Here is an 18,884-nt window from a genome sequence, read left to right as displayed (position 1 = left end):
TTACTGATGTAATTTATAAATGCTAAGAATTCTAAAAAGCATGCTTCATTAATCAGGTTAACATAAAATACATAACATAGAAAACATAGATAAAATGCTGTTACAACTCCTTGATTATTTGATTGTATTTCCTTTATTCTAGGCCCTGACACTTAATGATCTTACAGCAGTAAATATTGCCCTGTTAATCTATAGTTTATAAAAATATTACATTCAACACCCCATTTAAGATGAGCCAATTCATCATAAAAATTACTGTATTTATTAGTCCAATTCATTTGGAAACAAAATAAAGCACAGCTGTTAAATTCAAAACCAAAAAAACTATCTCAATGCATGCAAACAGTTCTACGTTCATTTATTCAACTCATCCAAGCTATAAATTGACAAAACAACCTCTTCTATCATTGATATGGATGAAGGTGAAGAGTCAGAAGACTTAAGAGTTTCAGAATAAATTGCTTTAGGAGAGATGAAATAGACTAGACTATTTCTTCACTAATGAAGAAGTACCATAAATGCATAATATGTTAGATTATCAAATCTAAATCCCAACATATAATTTTTTGTTTACTAAACTGCACATAATGCAACTTTTTAACAAGGCTCTTTATTGATATATGTTATTCAGAATATTAGTTTATGAAAACACGGGAGAAATACTTGGAGTTACAAAAGAGAACACTAAAAATTTCATTTCCCATATACTTTTCTTTTTTTTTAATTTTTTTTTATTGGGGTATAGTTGTTTTACAATGTTGTGTTAGTTTCTACTGTACAGCAAAGTGAAGTAGAGTTCCCTGTGCTATACTGCAGGTTCTTATTATCTATTTTATACGTATTAGTGCACATATGCCAATCCCAATCTCCCAATTCATCCCACCACCACCCCTATTTTCTCCCCTTGGTGTCCATACGTTTGTTCTCTATATGTGTGTCTCTATTTCTGCCTTGCAAACTGTTTCATCTGTACCATTTTTCTAGATTCCACATATATTTATTTTTCTCTTTCTGACTTACTTCACTCTATATGAGTCTCTAGGTCCATCCACATCTCTATAAATGACCCAATTTTGTTTCTTTTTATGGCTAATATTCCATCATATATACGTAATATTCCATTCATCTGTTGATGGACATTTAGGTTGCTTTCATGACCTGGCTGTTGTAAACAGTGCTGCAATGAACATTGGGGTTCATGTGTCTTTTTGAATTATTTTCTCTGGGTATATGCCCAGTAGTGGGGTTCCTGAGTCATATGGTAACTCTATTTTTAGTTTTTTAAGGAACCTCCATGCTGCTCTCCACAGAGGCTCTATCAATTTACATTCCCACCAACGGTGCAAGAGGGTTCCCTTTTCTCCACACCCTCTCAGCATTTACTGTTTGTAGATTTTTTGATGATGCCCATTCTAACCAGTGTGAGGTGATAACTCATTGCAGTTTGGATTTACATTTCTCTAATAATTAGTGATGTTGAGCAGCTTTTCATGTGCCTCTTGGCCATCTGCATGTCTTCTTTGGAGAAATGCCTATTTAGGTCTTCCACCCATTTTGTGACTGGGTTGTTTGTTTTTTTGATACTGAGCTGCATGAGCTATTTATATATTTTGGAGATTAATCTTTTGTCCGTTGATTCATTTGCAAATATTTTCTCCCATTCTGAGGGTTGTCTTTTCATCTTGTTTATAGTTCCCTTTGCTGTGCAAAAGCTTTTGTTTCATTAGGTCCCATTTGTTTATTTTTGTTTTTATTTCCATTACTCTAGGAGGTGGGTCAAAAAAGATCTTGCTGTGATTTATGTCAAAGAGTTTTCTTCCTATGTTTGCCTCTAAGAGTTTTATAGTGTCCGGTCTTACATTTAGGTCTTTAATCCATTTTGAGTTTATTTTTGCGTATGGTGTTAGGGAGTGTTCTAATTTCATTCTTTTACATGTAGCTGTCCAGTTTTCCCAGCACCATTTATTGAAGAGACTCTTTTCTCCATCCCATATACTTTTTCACACTTAAACATTTTCTGAAATCAAGGCACATCTCACAACAGATGCATTTAACCTAGGATCTCCTTTTTCTTTAAGATGCAACATTAACTAAATGGTACACTTTACAGTTGATGGTATCTTAGAGACCTGCAGTATTTCATAAAAACATCAATAAGTTAGGCTTAAATCATTGCCTGCCTGAGGTAAAAATTTTCAGGATTCTTCAATACAGATTATTTAAAAAGTCAATCATCTTGAAGAATATTTAAATGTTCCAGAAACTTTCATGTCAAACTAAATAAGAACCTAAGTCAAGTTCAAATAGCTACTGCTCTTCCCACAATCCACTCTGTATAAGCGATACTATAGTCCATTTCCAAATGACAAAATGTCATATTTCTAATTATGTTAGAATTTAGTGTACATATGAATATGAATACATATTCTAAAAATGTTTCAGGAAACTACCGTCAATAATTAATTATTGACGATTATAAAATTAGCAAGTTCACCTTTACATCAAAACATGGCTAAAAGAGCACTGGCCTGTGGTGGGAAAGCCTAGATTCTAAGCTCATCTTCAAAATTAAATTAGCTGTGTCACCTTGGGTACACGTACTAATTTACCTCCAAAGTCTCTTCCAGTGAAAATATTGACTCCTCAGACATATGACTCATGAAAATTAACAAATCTGAATACTTAATACCTATTTATACTTTATTTTTCTGAACTTTAAAGTGCTGTTAGCCACCAGCCATCCTGGAAAGTATCCTGACAGAATAACCTATAGAACTGCCATATCTTCACAGTGATAAGAATTTTTTTCTACCAGTGATTGTGGTTAAACCAGGGAGCAGGAAAAGGCACCCTGAGGGAACAAATGCTACCTCAGAGCCTTGTTCTTGCCTAAACACAAGCAAGGCAGCGTTTAGCATACATATTCTAGCATACACGCTGGGAAGGGCAGCTCTTCAAACAGAGGGATTCACCTTTTGGCAGAATGGTCAATTCCTTGAGCAAGCTGCCAGTCTCTTAAAACAGGATCACATGGAAGCTATAAAGCAATACTTAACCAGTGAAACTGCTTGTATAAGCAAACCCTCAAAGCAAAGTCACTGCTGTCCAAAAATTTCAGTTCAAGTATCATTCACACAGGAAATTCACATAATTTAAGAAAGATAGCATTTGTATGGAAGTGTGTATAGTGAGTTTCTCAACCATTCACATCAATTTTCTATATTTCAGATATAGTGAATACCATTACAAGGCAGTGACAAGAAAATATTTCTGTGAATTAAGGGAATTTAAATCTAAATATTGCATATCCATTTTACAATCTTGTATCATGTAAATAAAACACAAAGCAGTAAAAATGGAATTAATTTTTCAATAAAAACAAAGATTTCCATATAGAAAATACTGTAGCTCATATATGTACTAAGTTAAAAACAAGCTAAAAGGTACCCATTGACATCACTGATCATTGATTTTCAGTGATAAAACTTCTTTCACAGTTAATCATTTCTATTTTGAACCAAATTGGGGTTCCATATTAATTTTTAAGCTATTATAAACTACAAATGTACTTAGACTGAAGATAATATCTTATTAATTTTTTTTTCAATTTTTAGGGCTTCTTTGGGGTAAGACTTTTTTGCTATTGGTTATATTGATAAAAGCAAGTGATATTTAATCTCAAAAAAGGTAAGAATAATTCTTCTGAACCATAAAAGCATAAAACCAAAAACCCAAGTGATCTACCCAAATTAAAGCTCATGAATTATAAACTCAATTTCCTCTAAGATCTTTTTTTTTTTTTTTGGCTGCACAGCGCATCATACAGTATCTTACTTTCCTGCCCAGGGATAGAACCTGGGCCCCCTGCAGTGGAAGCACTGAGTCTCAACCACTGGACCACCAGGGAAGTCCCTCCTCCAAAATCTTTAGATCAGAATTTCTGCAGGTTTAAAAATGTATTCTTTTCATAATGCCCATAGCATCTGACAAAGTTTCAGTTTACAGAAATTAGGTTAAGATATTTCAAACAGTAAATTCTACCTCAAGCTTATTTTGGTCTTACGGACAATTCATAGTAAAGTGAGAAAAGCTTACGGTGAAACTACCAAATCTAGAAAATGCTCTGATCTCAAGGCAAGGCAACAAGTGTCCTTAACACAAAGGATCAACTCTCTTGATGGAAAGGCTACCAACCTTGAGACTTCTGCTTTGATTTTCACCCAAGTTTGCTTTCATTTAAAATATATACGAGAGAGAGAGAGAGAGACCAAAAAGGTATATTCCTTTTTAAAATATCTGAATAAATGTCAATTAAAATATATAGAGTATTTATTTTAACCTACCTTGAGAGAAGCTGATGAATCAAAATATTCTCAATCCTAATTTTGAGAAAGAAACTGGATTTCACACCAACTTTCCTTCTGACAAGTTTCATTGCCCTAAAGTGCTTATTTTGTGTTTTTTACCAACTCAAATGTTCTTATCAGCCCATCAAGGGTGAAGTGGGAGAAATTAAGCTCTATGTTGCAGAAAAGACAGTTGATGGTTCAATTCTTAGCATTTAGGTATAACAGAACCACATTATTTTCTACCTCCCAACATGCATGATTGTACCCATACTAATCCATCAACATTAAATAAACATAATAAGGGAGACATGGGTAGAGGCAAAGAAAAAAATATGGCAAAAATAACTTCATATAGTAACTATAATCTGTATTGTTTGTTTCGGCAGAAATAATTCTCTTACTACTATGTCAGAACTTATATGTGGTTAGTAAAATCTCTAAATATCTTTTAAGCATTATTATTCACTTTAAAATACTTCTATCCTAAGAGTTTAATAGCCTCAGGTTGTGCCCATATTGGTAAGTTAATAATATGATTAAAGTAGGTGTAAACAAGACCAAATTAATTACAAGTGCTATCTTCAAATGATGTATTTTAAAATCAATTAATTAAAACTTCACAAATATTTTAGAAAATAATAGCAATCACCATAAGTCCTTATACTGTAAGACAGAATAGCACTTAGCCTCTAAAGTGGTTAGAAATTTTAGGTGCCCTCTTTAGCAAGTTTAGTATCTTGCTTCTACATGAGTTTGAAAAGCTTTCAAATCTGCAGACAAGACAAAAACTGACTGCAGCCGTTCATCCTTAGGTTAAGATACTATCAAGAAATTGTCTCTGGGCCAAAATTATGCAAACATGCAAAAAAGTTCAACAACGCTAGCCAAATCAGATGTGGCCCTTAAATTTCAGGTCACAAACCATAAATGTATTACTATGGATAACGTGAGTATTGCTTATGTAATATAGAATCTTCCAAACTACAAACTTAAAGTAAGAAATCATAAAATCTTCATAACCTTAGTAGAGAATACAATAGACAAAGAATTGGTTCTGGAACCTAGCAGAACAGGATTCAAAATCCAGCTCTGTTGCTTACTGAATAAACCTTGAGGCAACCTTTCTAAATATTATTTTCATCTGTGAAATAGGAATAACATCACCTAACTTCATAGGACTGTTGTGAGGATTAAGTAATATAACACAGATAGATATCATTTCAATAAATGATATCTATCACTATTTATTTTAACTGTCTCTAAAAAAACAAAAATATTCCTAAAATATAAGAAAAGCAAATATGAAGGCAATGTTATCAATATCAGCAGATATTCCTCCAGAAATGCCTTAAATTAAAATTTTAATCTGTTTTTTTTCTATTATAGATGGTGCTGGATACTTAGATTATCTACTTCTATTCTATAGTGTATAGTAAGTTTTATCATTTTGCATACTTTGTAAATGTTCCAATGAAAACTACAAAATGCCACAAAAACTGATTATCTATGGATCACGTGCTTTAGTCATTCTTTAAATAAAATTTTAATATAACCTAATATCTTTACTAATGTCAGGTTAGGTGTGTCAAAACTATTAAAACATAAGTAAATGTCATTACTTAGGCAATTGCTCAAACTTTCTCAAGAGCTTTTGTAAGTAGTTCCAATTTTAGAGAATTCTATTCAGTGCCAGGAAGAAGTAATTTATTCCTACCAAATAGTAAAAGTAGAATCAGACTCTTTCATGCTGGGACAAGGTCATCCTACCCCTCACTCAATGAGCAGATCATCCTTGTCAAGCACAAGTCCCTTGTTATGTACCCAAGGACCAGGATTTTATGAATTTTAGAAAATTAATACTGCACATAAACCTTATAACTCTTCCAGAGAGGTTTGAGGCAGCATCCTGAAATCAAACATTCTAATGTTTCTCAGCAAAACTTATAGTCACACTAAGGGGAAAAAAGCCTCCTGTCAGTTCAGTTCAAGTTTATCCCAAAGGAGTTTTGACACTAAATCGGGGAAAAAACAGACAAACAAACAAAAACCACCTTTTTGATTGATTTACTTTAGCCCTAGTTCTGTCCTCTAGCTACAGAGTAAGCCTAATACCCTTTTCAAATATCTGAAGGAAAGAAAACAACCATGTCTTTATCCCCTAACCCTGCTTTTCTTCAGATGCCCCACCTGTAGTCCAACGGGAACGAAGACAGAATTATGACAGTCCCTACCTCAGGTTGACAGGCATTAGTATCATGAGACTTTCTCAATGGATATCCTGGCCAGAATGTGATAAATATTTCCACTGTGACAAAGCATTGCTATTTTCCTTCCTCTTCCCTGCTTCTAAGAACACCTAGAATACCAACTCTTTCCTCTGGGAATTACAATGTTAACAGTGAGTCTCTCAAAAACCTATGTCAGTCTTTAACAATCCCTTCCTAACAAAAAACACCAAAACTCCCAAAGACCTCCTCTGTCTCGGATTTCAGTTCCTTTCTAAACATCTACTTTTAATTCATTAATGGCACACACAGTTACAGTAGAGCGAAATGCGTATGTCAATTTAAATTACTAATTTCCTGGACACATCTTTTTAATTCAGAATTTTTGGAAATGAGAACCTGAGCTCTTGCTCATTGATCTTGATCTTTATCAACTAAAAGAGTGACTGAAATTTCCTCAAAACTTATAATAATTCTAAAGACAAGAATACACCAAGCTACCACTTTTTAAATCAGCTTCAACAAGATCATATAAAGTAAAATGTGAAGCAAATAATTTAAAGATAAATCAGATTAGACAAAGGTGATCGGGGCTCCTCTGAAAGAAGCTTGATGTGACAGGAACATCATTCAGACCTCAGAAGATCAATGGGGGAAAAAAATGACAAACAAGAACTACATAGAAAGCATAAGTTATGGCTGAACAGAAATTTATCTTTATTTAGATCCTGATTCTTCAAACAGCATCCGTTGTTAACTTTGGTTTAAGCCATGCTTAAACAGAATGCATACAAAATATGATTATTTATAGCTCTTTTGACTGGAAAGCAGAAAATACTGTGTTCTGTTTCACCATACTTGCTAATTTTATTCTGATGCAAAACCTTCTAAATGCAAATCATTTTGAAAGTGAATAAAATAATTACCAAGTGATCTACCTTGCCCTTTTTATGTATGAGTTCTGTGATACTGTCTTTTCAGTACATGCTCCTTTGCTGGCTTACATGGAGATTGTGAGCTATAACCCTTGGCAGTCAGTTTCAGAGTCCTCACTCCAGTGCGCATCTCGTTTCTTGGCCACAAGTTTGATGAACTGAGAGTGACTAGCATAAAGCTTGAGTTTATCACTGATGTCCACCCATTTCACTTTTCCAGCATCATCTCCAGCTTCTAAGGTAAGGTTATCCATTATCTCACCTGGTTACCAAAGAAAAAACATCAAGGGAAAGTAATTTATTTATTCATTTCTTTTTCAGCATAATTCTGTATCTTCAAGTATTGTTACTATAAAATAAAATAATCTTAAATCATCAAATTAAGTGGCCAAGTGAATTAAAAACTAGAATATTCCAAATTTCCCAAATGCCCAAATTCTAAGTTCCTAAATTTTAAGTGAAGGTACCAGTAAGAAAGCTCTTCTCTTTAAAAAGTAAAAATATTACCCTTAAAAAAAAAAATTCACATTAAACAAACATGAAACCTTCACATCAAAACTCCAGAAGGATTACAGATTTAAATGTTAAAAAAGTGAAAGAAAACAATTATCGATGACTCACTTTAGAGTCTTAAGTGGACTTTGCCAAGTATGACACCAAACCAGAAACCATTAAATAAAATATTTAGAGTTATATTTATAGATACATATATTTATTAAAATATAATTATTAAAAATAAATAGTTTCAATCACTGTTGGCAATCTAAATGGCATATTTCTGCAGGACAATTTGTCAGTGTTTATCAAGAGCTTTTAAAATGCTCTTTGCTGAGCATTCATTCAAAAAATATCAGAGTGCCTCTTATGCATCAGTCTCTGTACTAGGCACTGGGGATACAATAAACAACCCAGCAATTTCACTTCAAAGGATTTATCCTAAGGAAATAAAAACACAAGCCTACTGAAGTATTCAAGGCAACATTATTTATAACCAAAAAGAAAAAAATGGACATAACCAAACCTTCCATCTAGAGGGCACAGATTAAACAAATGATAAGACAGCTACACAATGCACTCCCATTAAAAGTGAAGCAGTTCTATAAACACTGACATGGAAATATGTCCATAATACATTTTTAAGTCAAAATTCAAGTAACAACAGAATGTACAGTGTGAGCCCATTTTTATTTTAAAAACATATACAAAATCTGGAAGAAGAGAAATCAAAACATTAACAGTGGTTGTCTTTGGGAAATGAAGTAACTGGTGCTTTAAAATTTTTTCTGCTTTATGTCACCTATTTTCTAAATATCTCATTATAAACACGTGTATCCTTTATCTTTATAATGATTACCTTTAAAATAATAAAATAATAAAGTTGCTTCTTAAAAGAAAAGAATCAATCAAATATTTCAGCATGCAGGTTTCTAAATCCCAGTGCTAAAATGAAAGCTCTTTGTGTATCCTCATAGCAACTACAGCATCCAGTTTTCAATGGAGAACCAGAATTGAGAAGTAAACCTGAACCTAAAAGTTAAATTAAAATATCTGATTATCTAAATAACAATGTCCTCTAACATGCTCTTTGTCAGATCTAGTAATGTCTTTAAAGCATCCTCCCCTTCTGGTCACCTAATAAATTACACAAAACAAAATTCTAAAAAGTTTAAAGTTTATAGTCTGACATGTAAAGAGCTTGGAAGTCATCATCCCCATCCTCACACACACACAAAAATCTGAACAAACTGAAGAAGAAGAACTCTTCTTGGATCCATCAGAGAATTGAGGTCACAGGGCATAATGCCACCCTGAAAACCGGAGAGACAGGCAAATACAGAAAAATCACAACTTATCAGCAACAGAATCCTACCACTAGAGCCAGCAAGTGGTAGACATATTTAAAAGGTAACTGACTAATTTTTGGAAACTGATCTGTGAATTAGCTTGAGAGAAAGTCTCCTGGACGCCCAGTCTTGGGGTGGGAGGGTCACATTTCCAGGAGTTTTACCTCCAGGAACGCCACCAAGTTCTCAGGGTAAAGACAAGAAAAATCCCCACTTGCTTGCAGCAGGGAGAGGGGAAAAATAACCATTCTGAAATATTGACAGAGCATTCTGCCCTTAAGAAAAACTATTTTACCAAGTCCTAATCAACCTGGAGGAAGGGAAATACCCAACTCTACTCAACCTAAGGAGTGTGAGGGTGGAAAGAGGAAGCTGAGAAGCAGTAGTGAAGGTCATAGCCCAGGGGCCCAGGCTCACTGAAAGACTGAGACCTAATCATTGGGTTCTCCTATGATTCTCCTCCTACCACCCCACCCCCCCAACCTTACCACCACAGCAATAGGGATTCCATAAAATAACAGGGGAGTGCAACTGCAAGAATTGCATGGCTCAGATCCTATTTAAGTAGTCTCTAGGGAAACCCAAAGACAACACAGTAGATGAAAATAAAAACAATGGGGGAAATTTTCGCCTCTGACACCTACAATTATAGCAAATAATAAGTATAGCCTAACTCCTAGTCAGATAAACATGAAATCTCACACAAAAGGTCTACTCGCCTCAATCTTTTACTAGCTACATCATGTTCACCTTTCAAAAAACTAGAAGGCATGCTAAAAGGCAAAGATCACAGTCTGAAGAGACAAAACAGAATCAGACTTAGATATGGCAGAGATTTGGAATTCAGACCACAAAATTTTTTTTAAGTTTAGAGAGAGAATAAAACAGTGAAAACAGTGATCTGAACAACTCAAACACTATATACTCAATCTCTAGAGGGTCATTGTGTTTTAAGTTCAAAAATAAATAGCTAACAAATTTATCAGTACTTAAGTTGTAGAGACCTGCTTCTAAATTATATTTGTATACTTCTCCTTCTGAAATATCCCTTTTAAGTTCTCAATACCAGGATGAATTTTTCTAATACTTTGGTTAGAGTTGTTGTACAGAAGTAATGAAATTGGTGCTGGGAGTTTCCCCAAGTTCAACGAGAATGTAAAAGTGACAGATCATCTACTTCCAGCCCATTTTATAAGGAAAAAACTGAGTCCAAGAGAACATGTGATTTGCACAAGGTTATACTGAGACAGGAAGGGGGCAGGGCACAACCTTTAAAAGAATGACATAGTCATTGAGGACACGGCATAAACTGGTTAGAACCAACGCAGTTCAAGATGGTAGACGATTCCACTTCCACTAGACCTTGAGCCTCATTATATGCTCATTGTAATACATCAGCACGCTAAATGACACACCCACAGGTGCCATAACAGTTCCAAGGCCAACCATAAAAGGCCAAAAGGTGGGTGGTGACCCAATTCCTGGAAATCCCGCTCCTTCCCCAAAACAGTTGGAATAATCCTCCCACTCATTAGCTTATGAAATTACCCAGCCTTTAAAAACTAAACACCCCATATTTCGGGACCTCTTGCCTTCTGAGACGGCCCACACTCTGTCTATGGAGTGTATCTCCCTGAATAAATCTGCTTTCACTCTACTTCAGCTCACTCTTGAATTCCTTCCTGCATGAAACCAAGGACCCTCACATGACAGCCCGTCCCAGGGACTCACCTGAGACCTGGGATGTGACCATCCACTCAGGCCCCATTTTTCCTGCAATGCTACAACTGAGAAAGGAGCCATGAGCGGAACATTCAGTTCTCTGATATGATACCCTCATTTCATTATGCTACAGATGAAAACAAAATATTTAAAATGTCATCCATTTTTGCAATGAAATGTTTCAAGAGAAGCCAGCAATTAATTAAATCATAATTTTTAAGATAGCAGATTCCAACCAACTCCCTAAAATTTTTAAATCCATTGACCAGAAAGAAAACATTCATTTTAAATTTTTTCAATACCTGGAATTTTTCTGGTATTGTTTTGTATTTTAACAATGCATGCTTATTATAAAATTATTTCAAACAGACAGATATAAATCCCATTTCCTTTACCATAGCCATACTTCCTACGCAAATCTCCAGTGCTTTTGTTTTTGTTTTTTTAATTTTTTAAAAAAAATATTTATTATTTGTTTATTTATTGGCTGCATTGGGTCTTCATTGCTGCGCATGGGCTTTCTCTAGTTGCAGAGAGTGGGGGCTACTTTTGTTGTTATGTGTAGCCTTCTCATTGTGGTGGCTTCTTTTGTTGCAGAGCACAGGCTCTAGATGTGCGCATTTCAGTACTTGTGGCACATGGGCTCAATAGTTGTGGCTTGCAGGCTTTAGAGCACAGGCTCAGTAGTTGTGGCACATGGGCTTAGCTGCTACGTGGCATGTGGGATCTTCCTGGACCAGGGATCAAACCGATGTCCCCTGCATTGGCAGGCAGATTCTTAACCACTACGCCACCAGTGAAGTCCCTGCTTTTATTTTTATTTTACACAAATGGACTCATACAAAAAATGTGACAACTTTAAGGCATATAATTTTAGTCTATAAATTTAACCTTAATTTTATATGCTACCAATGGATTAAAGGAAATTAGTTACTGGTAACACTTTTAAAGCTTTCTTCCACATATTCTTTTAATATCAGCAACCTGGTTTCATACAAATATAATCCTATAATCAGTAGTTGATTGACTTAAAATGCTAAAATAGTCCAGATTTAATTGTGCCCCAGTAGGCTGCTTGACATAAATTGATCCTCTAATTCAGTTAGCTAAATAAACATAAGTAAAATTACCTGTTTCATCATGGTAATTCACAGCTTCTGTCTCTATCCACGCATTATCAGTGTTTCGAGGATCATCAACGTAACCTTTATATACCTATTTTCAAAAGGAGACAAAAAAAAGTATACATTTAATAGGAATGGGTAGAGCAGAGCATGCTAACCTTCATTAGAATCAGAAATATTCTGTTGCAAAACAATGAACGTTTAATTAATACTACTTAACTGTAGGCTTAAAAACAGTTAAGATGGCAAATTATATGTTATTTTTTTATCACACATAAAAAAGAAATGTAAATATTATAGAACCTTTAACATAACATTCCATATGCTTGTTTTAAATTTCCCAGGGAGGGAATTCCCTGGTGGTCCAGTGGTTAGGACTCAGTACTTTCACTGTCAGAGCCCAGGTTCAGTCCCTGGTTGGGGAACTAAGATTCCACAAGCCATGCAGTGCAGCCAAAAAAAAGTTAATGTGAAAGTGAAATTAAGAAATTAAGAAAACAATTCCATTTACAGTAGCATCAAAAGAATAAAATATTTTTTTAAAACAAATAAATAAATTTCCCAGGGAACAATATTCTCAAGAACATTTTGAGGCAGCTTTAAAATTCACAAAACCCTCAACACCTCAGAGTGTATTCAGAATTTGAGAATAGTCATATTTGGGCCATATGATTTTTTTTTAAAACTCTATAATTTATATTTTTCTGTTTTAACAATTTCTGATTATAGTTTTAGACGTACAAAGATTCTTCCAGTTAAAGATCTGTAAATAAGGCTAGTAAAGACTAATACTTACGGGGATATGTGTATAAAAACAGATGATTGAACCTGGTGTACCCCCCAAAAAAATAAAAAAAATAAAAAAAATAAAAAAAGACTAATACTTAAGCTATTAATACATTAAAAGATTTGGATCTAGCCATCTAACACAAATATGACCCAAAACCGAGACAACATATTGATAGATAAATAAGAAATCCTAATTCTAGAAAGAAAACAAAGCAATTCAAAGAAAAGCCAACAAAAAAAAAAAAGAAAATCTATCCTTTTTCCTTATTATTAGTGCACATATACCTTATAAAGTGATTTTTTTAAATCACAAAGGGTATGTAGACTAAATAGCCATGAGACTTAAATGGTTATGAACAAGAAAAACTCTGAATAACATAATTTAAAATGTAAATGTCCTTTCAAAAAAAGCTGAATTCATGCAATTTTTTTAAAAAAAAGGAAAGATTTTCTGTTAGATGGATGGGCTCAGTGTCACATTAGCTCACATCCAGTCTGAAGAAAAGTTAAGAGGAAAAGAAGTGTAATAAATGATGTAACTGGCCTAAAGTTGGGCTATAAAAATTTAAGTGGAAATCTATTTACAGTGAAGAGCTACTACAATTTAATTTGTTTTTACGAACATATATTTCAAATACACAAGTACTTCACTCTATTCAGAAAATGATCTACCAGATTTCCAGGTGATCTTTAAGTAATTTTCATTAATCCCCAGGACTAACTCCTTCCTAGAAATCTTATTTCTTACCACTAGATGTTCCTGGCTGAAGAGTCTGTGCAACTTTTCCTCTAATTCTCTCTTTTCAGCACTTGATTTCTGTAAGGAGTTGAGAGCTTCCTCACCAAATTCCCTTTTCAGCGTGGCACTAATCTTCTCTCCTGGATCCACCATCCCCTAAGAGTCACATTTTTGTTGTAAAAAAGTAATAAGCTTTAATTCAATCAATAAATATTTACTGAGAGATGCAGTGGACATATGTTGCTCCATTGGCTCATGTTCTTCTGTGAATATTCTTCTCTAAATCATTTGTTTTTAGTAGAAGAAGCTTAGCAGGGTATCTCATATATTCAACCATAGTAATTGGTCCAAGGTTAGGCTATGGTAAACTGAGCCAGTCAGACTCCTTTCCTGGTATTTCCCAAAGTTAAGCTAAGGAAGGAAGGGTTGGAGGCAAGAAAGAATACAGCAAATGGGTACTTTCCCCACTGGTCATTCCATCCCAGCCACAGTGACCTCAATGTTCCTAGGATGTGCCAGACATATCCCAACCTTAAGGCCTTTGCACCTGCTATTACTTCTGCCCAAGATGTCTCCCCAGATATCCACGTTTCACTCCTTCACCTCCTTCAGATCTTTACTCAAATGTCACCTTCTCAGGAAACCTTCTCTAACCACCCCATCTAAAATTGCAAACTCTCAAACACTTCCTAGTCCCCTTCCTTGCTTTAGTTTTTTTCTTAATATTGATATTTATCACTTTCTAACATACAGTAATTTGTTTACAGTATATTATCTGTCTCCTTCACTGGAGGGAGCACCAAGAAGACAGGGATGTTTATGTTGCTCTGCTGTATCCTTAAAGTCTAAAAATATTAGCTGACAAAAGGTAGATGCTCAGAATATACAGAGTAGATGAACAACTCTCAAAGTTATATTAATGACAACAGTTCCCTGACTGATCAGAATTTCAAATGACAATAAAAATATAAGATCCAATGATGATATCACTGTATTTTGCATTCAGCATGAACAAAGTTTGACAATTTGGCTCATAATAATTAGTCTAAGCTTTTATCACAGTCAGCTGAAACCTTCATTTTCATTCCATCTTACCCTACAAAGAAAACCCATTCTTGCAGACAGGAGAATGTGTATATAAAGAGTCATCCTCTCATCAAACTATCTCTATTTCACAATATGGCATAAAATATAAAACCCACTACAAAACATATTTTTAAAAGTTGCTTGAAATATACTACTGACGTGAACTCAGTAGAAGTATACTCTTCCTGATGATGTTATGGAAACTCAAAAAACTACAAGGAACAGTAAGTAACAGTGTTATCTTTTTAAAGATACTAAAAAAATCTTACCTTGGGCTTGGAGTAGGGATTGAGTTCTGAGACAAAACCCACCATTAGTGAGTATCTACTATACCAGGTGCTTTATACGCTATCCCTAATAATCCTATGAAATAGATATGATTTTTTTTTTTTTTGGTGGGCAGCATGTTGTAGAGTATACAGGAGTAGAAACAGAATGTTGTACACATGAAACCTATGTTATAAATCAATATTACCTAAATTTAAATCATACAATTTACATTATACAATTAGAAATGAATATATTAACATAGAATGAGCAAACTGGAGTTGAATTATTTCGGTAATCCTTAAATAACGTTCTTCTGCTCCAAAAGCAATCGAATACTTGATAACAGTACCTCTGATGTCGACTAGAAGCCAAAGAGATTAGTCTTTAATTTATCACATAGAGTACAAATGTTATGCTGTTTGAATCCAGACTTTACATTTTCCTTAGGCTACTATTATGAAAGAAAACAGTTTATCTTAGACAAGATTGGATATGATTATTTTTAAAACAAAGGTCTGAACTCCACATCACTCAGCTCAAAGTGGAAAGGCCAAAACACAAGCCCAAGCATAACTCCAAAGTCTATGTTCTTTCCCAAGGGTTTTAGAATTAGACTCAGATTCTAACAGCTTTGTTGTATTATCCTACATTTGTCATTGACAAAGATACTTCACTGCAAAAGAATTACTGACTGAAGTAGGGAGAAATGGAGAATAAATGAAATAGAAAAGATCCATACACAATAACTTCATAGTAAATTAAGCTACTAAAAAGAGCTTAAAACACTGATTTGACTTAATTTTAATGCTTACCCCTGGGATTGCCCATTCTCCACAGTCTTTCCTTTTTATTGCAACAAACTGTAAGACATTTTTCCCGGAAATGGGATGGGTGATTTTATTTCCACTTCTGTCCCTTTTCCACCTATAACAGTAATGTAAGATCATAACTGATTTAGAACAAAGATCAAGGTTCTATCTCAAGCTTAAGACAAAGCTAATAAGATGTATTTTCTTTATACATATACACTACAACAGAGTGTATATAAATGTACCTCGAATCAGCTAGTTTTATAAAGAAATATTTTGTATTAAAAATATTCTTTATTTATCACTGTTACAAACCAAAACAAATGTCTACTTTCCATAAAGGATATTACAGTCTCCATAATGAAAATTCAGGAAATAAACAGTATTTAAAAAAGTAAAATTTATCAAAAAAATTTAAAAGCAGAACAGAATTTAAAGGAAGGGTCAGAAAAGGTGTTTTTTTTTTTCAATCCAAGGATCCTTTTTAAGAATTGTAAGTAGTGAAAAAGATCTGTAATATTTGCTTTTAACAGTTCACCCTACATTTTCAAAAAAGAAGATTATATGGTACAGGTTCAGCTGGTCTCAAAAAAAGTGCTTCTCAATCTTTATCCCCTCTTTTAATAAAAGAAGTCTCACACTATCCTTTAATTTTATATTTCAAATTGAATTGTATTTTTTTAAAGCATCAAGGCAATGTTAATTTCAGAATGTGTTTTTTCTAACCATAGCCTCCTTCCCAAAGATGTTGATAAATCTTCCCTTCTCATTCCCTACACCCACATCTACCTCCTCCTGCCAAATTTTAATAGTTTTAATAGTCCCTTAGGCAAAGATAAAGATTTTGAACTTCCAGTACTAAACCAAAAAAGAAAGCCTATGAGCTAATCATCACTCCTCATGAGACTCAATAAAATATACTAGTTTAGATATGTGTCCAAATTTCTTTATATTGTGGCTGAATACCACGTATAACCCATAATTCCCCCAAAAGAGTTCATAGTCTAGCAGTGGAGCTAGACATGTAAGTGAATAAACTACAAGAGTGACAGCTTGATGAGTACAGTAAGTAGAAATGAAAGAATAATTAGTATAAGAAGACAACATCTGTTTTTAAGGATGCTAGAGAGGAAACAGTTATAAAATAAAATAATGTATTCGAGAAACTGAAAGTATATGTGGTAACAAAAGCATCAATGAGGAAAAGATGGATGGTAAAGTTGGAGAAGTAGGCAAAGAATTCATCAAATTCATTTGCCTTAGGGAGCCAGAGAATATTTTTAAGCCATTAGCAATTTGTATTTCAGAAAGCTCACTCACTTTGACAAAAATTTGGAAGTTGGTTTGGAGGGAAACAAGACCGGAGGCAAGAAAACCAGCTAGAAGACTGTTACCATGGTCCAGGTACGAGACGATGAGGACAGGACTGAAGGCAGAGACAGTGAAAATGGAAAAAAGAAAGATTTTACCTTTACTTTTTTTTTTTAGCCTTTACCTTTTAAAAGTCATTTATATAGCACTTATTATGGGACTTGATACTGTTGTGCTTTAATGTATTTATACACTTAAAACCAGTCTATAAAGTAGCTGTATTATTGTCTTTATTTTACAGATGCAGAAAATGAGGCACAGAGAAGTAGACAACTTGCCCGAGGTTGTAGAGGAAAAAAGTTGTGTAAACAAGATTTGAACCCAGGCAATCTGGTTCCAGAATCGCACACTTAATCACTAAACTATTTTACATAAACAGAATGCTTACACTAATTAGGTATAAGGAGGCAAATGATGGTTCCGTTCACTCACAAACATTTACTAGCACCTACTCCACCTCACATGCAAGGAGCTGGGAAAACAAAGACTAATACAGAGCCTCCACTATTCAGCAAGCCAGCCAGCCAGCCAGTCATGGCTAGAGCACTGGAAAGAGAAGCTGAATAGAGAGAGAGGCTGCTGGGCAAAAAGGCAGGACCACACAGATGAGAAAAAGCTTGCATATCATGTTTACATTCTCAGATTTTATCCTCAATGGACTCGTTTAAGGATTTTAAACAGAGTAGGTTCTTGGTATGTTTTTGTTAGTACCAAATACATGGTCACCAAATTTAAAACAAAATTTCTTGATACAACAGAAATAATGTATCATTTTAACTAGTGAACCTCATTAACATTTATTAAATACTAATGATATCCCTATGGACCATTGATATTCCCTCCCTACTTCTGATGGCCCGTACCTTCCTGTTTTTAATCAAAACTGGAAAGAAAATCATATTGCCATTAACTTTTGACCTGAGTTTATTCACATAATACATTAACACTTCCCATCTCACTTTGACTTTAAAAGATGTAAAGAAATTTCTGATAACTTCCCATTATACGTGGGAAATCTCTAGGAATTCGAGATGGAAAGAAGTAGGTCAGCAGGTAGGTAGATAGGCAGGCAAGTAGGTGGGTGGATGGACGAATGAAAAGATGGAAAATGAAACTGCGGTGGGGTGTGGGGTAAAGATTCCTTTTCTTAGGGGAAACTGGAAGGGCAAGTACGAGAATAAGATGGGGAGAGAAATGGTGCCTCCCCAGTAACTTGAAAATAAACTTCCTTAGAGTTAAACTATGAAATCATTTTATATATATCCCAGATCAGAGAAAACAAAGTCTCCTATAAGAAAGGAAAGCCCTCAAAATATCAAAACTAAAAAAGTAAGAATATTGAAGGTATCTGCATTATTTAAAGAAGGAAAATAACAATTACATGTGAGGAGAGATGTTGTCAGTGAAGAAATCCTAAAAATAAAAAATAAATAAAAGGAGGACATGGATGATGGAATACTCCAGATGTATTGGGAAGACAATTCCAATGGAGATGGCTAAGTCCATCTAAATACTAGATTCCCTTACCTCCCTTATTGTGATTCATGCTGACCAAGAAACCTTCTGAATATGATCTGGCTTACCAGATAGATCTGCCTCAGGAAGAGAATGCCTTCCCCCT

At 34.4% G+C, this 18,884-nt stretch overlaps 1 protein-coding gene across 3 annotated transcripts in view; it reads right to left on the bottom strand.

Annotated features, from left to right (window-relative positions):
- Positions 1-7,267: 7,267 nt before the first annotated feature.
- Positions 7,268-18,884, bottom strand: part of NUDT9 (nudix hydrolase 9) — a 33,156-nt gene continuing 21,539 nt past the window's right edge. For 2 of the 3 annotated variants that reach the window (XM_057725923.1, XM_057725922.1), the window contains exons 5-8: positions 15,896-16,007; positions 13,737-13,883; positions 12,206-12,290; positions 7,268-7,771 (exon numbers count right to left, since the gene is read on the bottom strand). In XM_057725923.1, coding sequence (XP_057581906.1) covers positions 7,593-7,771; positions 12,206-12,290; positions 13,737-13,883; positions 15,896-16,007 — 523 coding nt within the window. In that variant the 3' untranslated portion in view covers positions 7,268-7,592. The remainder of the gene's footprint in view (positions 7,772-12,205; positions 12,291-13,736; positions 13,884-15,895; positions 16,008-18,884) is intronic. The other variant, XM_057725924.1, reaches the window with a different exon arrangement.

Source organism: Hippopotamus amphibius, chromosome 3 (genome assembly GCF_030028045.1).
Source record: "Hippopotamus amphibius kiboko isolate mHipAmp2 chromosome 3, mHipAmp2.hap2, whole genome shotgun sequence".
Taxonomy (NCBI): Eukaryota; Metazoa; Chordata; class Mammalia; order Artiodactyla; family Hippopotamidae; genus Hippopotamus; species Hippopotamus amphibius.
This window is presented reverse-complemented; position numbering and strand designations above follow the sequence as displayed.